Raw genomic sequence first — 9,404 nt, 5'->3', positions numbered from 1 at the left:
CCCACCCGCCTTTTGTTTTTTTGTGTGGAAAAAGTACATTGTTGTAAGACGTTTGATGTCTCCATGGCTTGCGCCAAGACCTTGACTGTAGAGTTAAAAAGTGAGCGTCGACTCGGAGCCCGTGCAGAGGAACATCTGCACACTGAGAACAGCAGATGTTACCTGGAGAGCACACCGCGTGGATTCTGCAAAGTAGCTGAACAGAACTGCTCACGGCACACTTTTTCACCCATCTGACCCTCCTCCTTCTCTCTTTCTCTCTCTCTTTCCCACTCCCACACTCCCTTGATCACATTTTTGTGTCATGGGAGGCCTCCTCCGGTTGTCAGTGTCGAGAACAGGAGGATTTGGAAGAGAAAAAGCTTTAAGACAGGATCCCAACAGGCCACCCTTGTTGACCTGTGGTGTTGTTTTAAACTCAGAGACTCGTCAGCATGAAGGCCGACACGCTGTCTGCATTGCCTAACTCCTTATCAGACCGCTTTGGAACCGTCTCCTGTTTCAGTGTGACTCGGCAAGAATTTGTTTTCAAAACGGACTTGTTTTTATTTCTTCTCTCAGGGCTAAGATTTAGCGAGCTTGGATGTTGATTTTTTTTTTTTGTTCTTTTCTGAAAGGTGTTCAGGTAGGTCTTTATGTTTCTTAGTTTGTTTCGGCTGAGAGGATTTTAGGGAGTGTTGCTCTCCAACTGTTTTTGACATGGACATTCCTCAGTCTGTGTCCTCAGTGTTGCTACTAGCGACCGGCAGGGGTGCCATCCGTGTTGAAAGTCAGATGTTTTCGTTTGGCCTAACCTGACGTGATCAAGCCTTCAATAACTTGAATTAAGCAATTTCATGCCATGCAAGTACACAGGCCTAAGTCCAACTTAGAGGGGAAATTCCACATTTTAATGTAATTTGTTCTTCCTTTTGACTTTGTGTTTGAACACACGTGTGTGTTTGAGAGAGAGAAAGAGAGAGAGACTTTATTCAGGGCTGGCTTAATGGGAACATTAAAGCAAATGAAGGGTATCTTTTTGAATGAGATTATAATTACACAATTATGTTAACTTAAGGGAGCCGCACGCTGAAAAACATCCATCCCGGTGCCTGTGAGAGAGTTGCCGAAGAGGCTGAAGGAGAGGAGAGGCTCTTTCTTGGCTGCGAGAGCCTGGAGGCTTTATTTAGACCCCACAATGCATGAGCTCATTATCCAAACCCTCAGACCCTGGTGAGTCTGACGGCAGACAGCAGCAGGGAATCGCCCGGCCCGTTATTTATAATATATGTGCAAAATAAACATTTAATGCTGCATCTTTTGTCCTCGTCTACCCGTCCTGGGCCACCGAGATGTTTGTTATTCCGCCGTGGTGTCTGCGAAGGGCATCTCGGCACGGAGGGCCTAAACGTATTAAAACTTTGGAGTTGAGTTAAAAGAAGCGACTTTTTTCCTCTAATTTTTCTTTGTTTAGTTTGTGTGTTCATTTCTTTTGTTTCTCACCACCGACCCCTGTGGTTGGCCCCAAGTGTGGTCGGCGGGTGATGGATCCTCATGTCAGGTCGGCTCCAGCTCTGGGCAACCGCTTCATTCAGCCCAACTCCTGATACCTGCTTAGTTCCACCAGAGGCCCACACACAATTTATGCCATGCGAGTCCATTGACAGAGGGTCCCCCTCCTACGACAATGAGAAGGCCATCAACTTGTTTACGTTGATCCCTGCTGCCTGTTATTTAGCCCCTCACAGCGTTTGGGGAATATAGGACAAGAGCCATGCCCACCCAACCCCAGCAACTCCCATTCATCCTGCATTTAGTCAGACTAGATGTTTATTTGGTAATCCCCACTATGAAGGTCACAGACAGTCTCTGTTACTTACAATCTATCTGTCTGCCGTTCTCTCTTTCTTTCTCTCTCTCTCTGTCTGTCTGTCTGTGTCTGTCTGTCTCTTTCTCTCTCTTTCTTTCTTTTTTTCTTTCTCTCTCTCTTTTTCTCTCTCTCCCTCTCCCTCTCCGCTAATACACACTCCCAGTCTCTCATGCGCCCCCTGTGGAATTCTCCCTCCTTGTTTGGGAGCCTTTTTTTTTTTTTAAACCTCCTGTCCTGTCACTAGCCTGTTAAACTAGCCACACTTCAACCCCGGCGTCAGGACCTCTAGTGTGCTGGCAGTCTTCTGCCACCCTCACCCAGTTACAGCTCCCTGGAATTCCACAGGCCTTGTCTGTTGCCATGTAATGCACCATTACCCACTGTATGTTTAACTGGAGTCGTATTAGCGTTGGAGAGTTAACGTGTTGCGCCCCTGCCTGCCTGTCGGTCGCCCATTGTTGGGTAAGCGCTAGGCAAACGACTTCCGTCACCTCAGTGCACAGCGCCTGCCGCTGCTGTGTCATGCATCAATTTAAATATTCCGGGCAGACCACCTCTGTGTTAAATATTGATGTGTAAAATTTAACACATGGTATTTATGGGGCTGCGTGCAAGGATTTGTTGGGGCCTATATTTTATAGCATTATATGCATGCAATTCCCTACACACTTGCGCGCGTGACACACACACACACACACACACACACACACACACACACACACACACACACACACACACACACACACACACAGTACACACAGTTTTTGTGTTGTGTAATGCCAGCCAGACACACATGCAACACACAGTGGCCTATGAGCGTGTGCCTCATCTGTGTGTGCGTCTCTTCTCTTCCTATTTTTGGTTAATGAAAGATTGTCAGGGGACGATGACATCGGCGTGTTTAATGGCAGAATTAAAAGAGGGGGGGGGGGGGAAGAGAGAGAGAGAGAACGCCCTTGGCTCCGAGGTGTTTTCTGCACCGCTGCAGAATGAAGGATAACCTTTGCACGGGCAGTCCACTCTCATGTTTAATTTGTAACTCTGTCTCCTGTAGGTGATTGCCTTGCATTTATATGCAGGCGCTCTCCTGTTTAGATGCAAATAAATCCCCTCGTCCACATTATGAGACAGGAGGGGTTTTTAAATGCGAGTATTTGTGAATACTACTCAGTTGAGCGAGTCACCAGGTCGCTGTGTCGACACCTTGCTTTGTGAAGATAATGAAGTTCAAACTAAGCAAATAATGTTTTTTCTCTAAGTGTCAAGTTTGCCTTTTAACAGTGTCATATTTGCCAGCGTAGGGGAAACTAATATAGCATCATTTTGATTAAGGAATTAGTTACAAAAAACAACAGCAGCAGCTAAAAGACATTCAGCTGTAAACCTGAAATTCAGGAATTTTGCAGCTAAATGATGTTTTTGTGAACCATAAATAATTGGTAACTTTTTAAGTCTTCCCTTCCTGTAGACTTCCTGTACATTTTAATAGATATTTATGTTGATTGTTTCATCTGCAATATTTGTCCATTAAAGTGCATCTCATTTAATATTAAATGCTTAAATGGGTAATGCACTAGGTTAACAATCCCAAAACAGAGTGGCAGGCAGTGCACTGTGCGTTAACTGTAACGTTTTCTGGTGGTGTTGTGTGGATGTGAAAAGCATTTTGGATGACAATGGGCTGTTAGGATGAGCATGCAGATGCTTTTGGAAAGCCTCATTGTTCCAGGCTGAAAGCAGTAGTCCCCCCACTCGTTTTGTCTTGCCTTTCAAATGCATGTCATCTGCATTATGCATATCATGAGAAAAAACTGCTCCAATCAAACCACAGGGAGAGGTCTCTCTCTCTCTCTGGCTCTTGCTCTCTCCCTCTCGCTCTCCCCCCTCTTTCCACTCTCTCTCTTTCCATCTATCTGTCTCTTCTTCTCCTCCTCCTCTTCCCCCCCCCCCCCCCCCCCCGTTGCTTTTAGCTTGACAACAGCACAGCAGTATTTCTAAGGCACGGTGAAAAATGGTAATCAGTTCAGCAGTGGTAACAGCAACAAGCACAGCCACAGAAAGGGTATCAATTAATGGCTAATTTATGATTTTTAAATATGTGTTCTGCAGTGCAAGTGTGACTGTTCATACACTTGCCTAATTACCATTTTGCTCTCTGAAAATGGGATAATTTGGTTTGCTGACTGCTTTGCACTACAGAGCATGTAGCGTGTTCAGTAGTTAGCTAAATGAACGAGAGATACTGGGTATGGCTACATCCAATGGCTTTTTGATTTCGTAACGAAATTGGATGTTTGTGAGACGGCAGCGCAACAGCGGCAATGATATGGATATCATGTCTTCATTTTTTGTTATCGGCCTCAGATAATCATTGGGATGCTGGCCCTGGGGGAAAGAGTGGCTGAGAAGAAATGATTCAGGAGTAAACAAGAGGAGCGAGATGAGACTTGGTGTAATGCACAGTAATAACATACTGTAATTATCTCTAACAAGCGTTGGCTTGCCATACCTGCTCCTCTGTGCTTTCAGAAAATGGAGCGTTTCGGTCATGCGTTATCAGGCTGTATCACACCCCCCCCCCCCCCCCCCCCCCCCAACCATAAACAATCCCTCCACTGGCTGCGACCTGTGAAACAGCTGCAGTGAAATGTAAATTATCTCTGCAATTTAGGCCTGTGCTATCCCCATCATGCCTGTGTGAGCTCTGTGTTCACCTTGCCATGCCTCTGGTTCCCAGTGTTTGCAAGAGCACACACAAGAAAAAAGAGGCTGAGGCCAGAAATCAGCACACATTTTAGGCCATGTTCATGCTGTGAAGTGATTATCTGCAAAATCTGTGGTAGCCCCCTTGCTTTCTCAAACTAAAGAGGTATGAGATAAAGTAGCAAAGGGGAGTGGATGAGGGGGAAACCTGTGGCTGGGCGTCTTATTTGCGATGTCCATGTGATCCATCAAACGCAGGCTGGCGTTGGGCTAAAGCCACCCGTCTAATGAGTCACAGAAGATTTCTCACGTGCCAGTTCTGACACCGGGCTTTGATGAGCTCTGCTTGTTAGTCGTCCCATTGAACGGACTCTGCCGATCCGAAATGGCCATGCCAGATTTATTATGGAAGAGAGCCACCCAGCCCTGCCATTCCTGATTTCCTTAAAGCAACACCAAAGATTTTTTTATACCTTAAAATAATGTTTCCAAAATCGTTTCAGTGGTTCATCAACTCGTAACAGGGTGAACGGCAATTCTGCATTCGCTTCGCGGCCCCTCTATTGGCTATAACCGCACTATGTAAGTTTGCCAGATCGGGTAGCGGATCTGTAGTTCGATGGAATGAGACATAAGAAACTACAATTTGACTTGCATCTGATGTCGCAATACATCGTACTTTTATAAGTCATGCAAAATATTCTACCTTGTCTGTGGACATTGTTATTTGCAAAGCCGGTGCTGATAAACAAATAGCGTGCGACAGATGGAAAGTTCTTTGGTGTTGCTTTAATCCGGAATGGACAGAAGGCAACTAATGTTGATTTTCCCCTTTTGACTCTGTATTCTGGGGAATAAGGGATGTAGCCAAGATGTCCCCACGTTCCTTATTCTCACTGACCTCTGTGTTGCCTAGGCTATGTTTCAAGTTGTCTCCCACATTTTCTTTCTTTCTTTCTTTCTTTCTTTCTTTCTTTCTTTCTTTCTTTCTTTCTGTCCTTCCTCACTCGTTCTCTCACTCCCCTTTCCTTCTCCTGTTTCCTCTCCTCTGTACGTGTCCAATTAAAATGTGCAGGGATACATATTTTATTCTAAGTACTTGCTACTGGCAGAGCAGGAAAGGCGGCAGCCCAGGAATGTGTGTGTGATGGATGTCAGTCCTGGTGTGGAACATGTGGGATTCCAGCGTTGCGGGCCCCTCAACTGCCTCTGGGAGAGTGAGAGAGAAGGGGGGAAAGAGAGAGTGAGAGAGAGGGATATCTCGGCTAGTTTTTCAAGATCTGTGCTAGCATTCCGCCCGCCGGATCCTGCCGACATCGCTGCTCCCTCCGAGCACTTGTCATGCTGAACTTTAACATCATTCATCAGAGTTCATTTACCTCCCAAACGAACCCCCCTCCTTGTTTTATTCACAGAGGCATTTCATCTGCCTCTCTCTCTGTGTGCGTGTGTGTTTGTGTGTGTGTGTGTGTGTGTGTGTGTGTGTGTGTGCGTGTGTGTGTGTGCGCAGCCTAAGTAGCCCACCATGGACAGAATTACATTTTTTTTTTTTTTTTTTTTTTTTAGGGCTGATGGTGGTGAAGGTCTCTCTCTTCTGAGATGTATGCACCCCATCAAACGGTTATGACAGAATGCCTACCTTTCGCCTTTTCTCCCTCCCCGAGTCTTTTGGCGTGCGCCAGAGGAAGATTAATGCGGTCACGTTACCACCACTCATACACGCGCTTCCTTATTTCAGTGTGGTCCTCGTGCCCTTGTTTTTAATACTGAAATGCAGAACGAAGGAAGGGGCCGAGCCGCGCAGGACTAAAGGGATATGGCGCGTGACAGATCTGCCGTGCGGCCAGGGGGGAAGGAAGGCACGTCGTCGTGGAGGAGGAGGAGGAGGAGGAGTGCACTGGGGCTTTTGGATGGAGCCCTGTATGTAACCTCCCCCTCACCCACCCCCACCCCATGGCAACCTGCGAGAGCGCGTTGCAAGGCTTGAGCGATGCCGTCCATTTGAATGAACACAGGGCTGCCATCTGCCACCCGGGCCCAGGCGAAACAAATAGGTTTTTGTGGGGGGTTGTAGTAACTCACACCATTTAGAGCTGCTGGCATTGTCTATCTGATGTCAAGCTAGAATTTCACTCCTTAGTGGTTTGTTGTTTTGTGCTCCTGGTGTGTGTGTGTGTGTGTGTTAAAAGTTAATGGTCAGTAAGGAGGGACTGGAATTGACTTACTGCCTTGGTTTTGGTAAAGAAGAAAATTTGTTGCCTTTTTTTGTTTTGTTACTGTCTTTTTGAGCAAGAGTGCTCTGCCACCTGCCCCCTTTCCAGAGACACACGCGACGTGCGCACACAAGACACCGCGGGAGACCATTGTCCTCGTAGCGAGCGGCTTCTGTCCGGCGTCTGCCACTGTGACCTGTTCGCATGGCTTCCTCCATCTCATCTCGCACGAGTCGTAAACAGGTGAGCCGCCGGGCACAGGCAGCAGTAAAAGGGTTCTCACATTAAACCCCGACTTGAGGACTGGCACAGCGGTCAGGAGGCGCGCGGTCGCTCTCTTCGTGCTCCGGCCGTGCTCTTTTCATCTCCAGCAGGCAGCTCTGCCCGTGACCCCCATCGTCACAGAAAATAGATGAGGTCTGTTTGATCATGATTGGAAACGTTATGAAGAGTTTGGGGACGAGGCTGTGTTTTTTGTGTGTGTGTGTGTGTGTGTGTGTGTGTGTGTGTGTGTGTGTGTGTGTGTGTGTGTACCCTGTTCAGTCCTTTCATCATGTACACCACCCCCTTTCCTCTCAGGCCTTTTCACCCTGTTAGAGGTGCCAGGCTTGGGCTGCAGGCAGCTCTTCATTACTGCTGCTGGTTCTGGTAATCAACACAGGAGGCCGGTGTCAATTTTTTTGTTTACTTTTCTCCCCCCCCACCCCCCTTCACCCCACCACCACACACACACACACCACACGCCATTGGCCACTCTTCAGGTCTTTTTGGGACACACATACTCCATCCCTGCCGGCAGATGCTCAGGGGAGCTTTGGCATTGCTGGCGAATGTGCTCCGAATGTTCCACTGAACTCGCCGTGCACCCTGCCGACTACGCCAAGCTCCTGCTTGTCCATCACAGGCGTTCCACTTCCATGCATCCTCAGCTGGACTGACCCTCTCGTCCTCCCACTCAAAGGAGAGGAGGACGGTCTGTAGAGAATGGCTAAAAACAGTTCACGGCTCACAGTGCTGTACCGCAAGGTGTACAAGAAGCCACCTGTTTTTATTTGCCTACACACACTTCTGTTTTTGAAGTCCATTGTAACACTGACTAATAATGGTCACTGGTCACTGATTCAGCTGCCTCAGACATGATTTCATCGTACGACTGGACTCATACTTGAGAACCAGACAGTGTCCTACTCTGTGTACAGACAGATGATGGTGCACACCATGCCACAAATCATGCCAGTTAGGAGAGAAAGCCTCACACTGCTATTTGTCCTGTGTGCCCAGGTCCCTCTTTAATAGCGTTGAGCAGGTTCGGGGACGCTGCCACTGATTTAAATGAAGGCTATAGAAGCGTCACCAGGGCAACGGTGGCGAGAGATGGCCGACTTCGCGTATAAGAACAGTGTGGTGGTCTGCAGCTAATCATGGGACCATTAGGGTCGCAGACAATGACTGCATTCCCGCTTATCAGCGGAATTAATTTTCGGAGGTAGGGGGGGGCTTTCTTTCGTGTGCCATCCTACGCATCACTGCGGGTTTTATTCCACCCCACCTCACCCCACCCCTCCCCCATCCTGCCCCCCTCCCCCCCCCCCCCCCCCCCCCCCCCCCCCACCCCCCCCACCACCTTCCTGAAAGCAGTGTCTTTATTGGAAAAAACAAGCCCAGGAGGAAAGCCAGTGCCTTGACAGCATGGCTGACATGGGTGACGGTCATCATAATCAGGCGGAATGGAGGTACGGAAAGAGTAGAAAGAGAGGGAAAGAGAAGGGAGAGAGAGGAGAGAAGGAGAGAGGGAAAGAGAAGGGAGAGAGAAGGAGAGAGGGAAAGAGAAGGGAGAGAAAAGGAGAGAGAGAAGAGAAGGAGAGGAAAGAGAAGGGAGAGAAAGGGAGAGAGAGGAGAGAAGGAGAGAGGGAAAGAGAAGGAGAGAAAGGGAGAGAGAGGAGAGAAGGAGAGAGGGAAAGAGAAGGAGAGGGGAAGAGAAGGAGAGAGGGAAAGAGAAGGGAGAGAAAGGGAGAGAGAGGAGAGAAGGAGAGGGGGAAGGAAGCCAGAAGAGGGGTGCAGGGAGGCATGGCTCTGACTTTGAATGGGGGTCAAGGCATTCTGTACGACACGCTTCCCTTCTCGCCTGCACATAGCCTGCCATTAGCCAGGAAAGACATTGTGTCCGCAGCCCGAGTGCTGCTGATCCATGCTGATGACTCTGTTGTGGGATTATCACTGTTAGCATCGGCCATCTGTTACAGCCCAGGATAATAGGGGGAAAAGGCGCGCAGACCCGAATAGCTCAGAAAAATACACACGTACATGCACTATATACAAACGCAGGTATAGCCACACATGCACAAACTTTTGCAGGTAGATGGACAGAGGTACACGCGCACACACACACACACACACACATACATACACACACACACACACACACACACACACACACACACACACAAGCAAGCACACCTCACTAAGAGAGAGGAGACATGGCATTTTCCCGTAAACACCCACCTAATGATCTCATGGCATTTAAATGATCAGTGGCATTTGAAGGGTGTGCAACATTTGCACGTCATTGTTTTGCTAATAAAAAACCGTGAAGACAGAAAATATAATATAAGGTAGTGTTTGTTTATAACCATATCAAA

The 9,404-nt window shown here is 48.0% G+C and overlaps 1 protein-coding gene across 1 annotated transcript in view; it reads left to right on the top strand.

Moving 5' to 3' along the window:
- Positions 1–1,082: 1,082 nt before the first annotated feature.
- Positions 1,083–9,404, top strand: part of LOC121692739 (bromodomain adjacent to zinc finger domain protein 2B-like) — a 43,247-nt gene continuing 34,925 nt past the window's right edge. The window contains 1 exon segment of the mRNA XM_042071606.1: positions 1,083–1,212. Coding sequence (XP_041927540.1) covers positions 1,182–1,212 — 31 coding nt within the window. The 5' untranslated portion in view covers positions 1,083–1,181.

Source organism: Alosa sapidissima, chromosome 2, assembly GCF_018492685.1.
Source record: "Alosa sapidissima isolate fAloSap1 chromosome 2, fAloSap1.pri, whole genome shotgun sequence".
Taxonomy (NCBI): domain Eukaryota; kingdom Metazoa; phylum Chordata; class Actinopteri; order Clupeiformes; family Clupeidae; genus Alosa; species Alosa sapidissima.
This window is presented reverse-complemented; position numbering and strand designations above follow the sequence as displayed.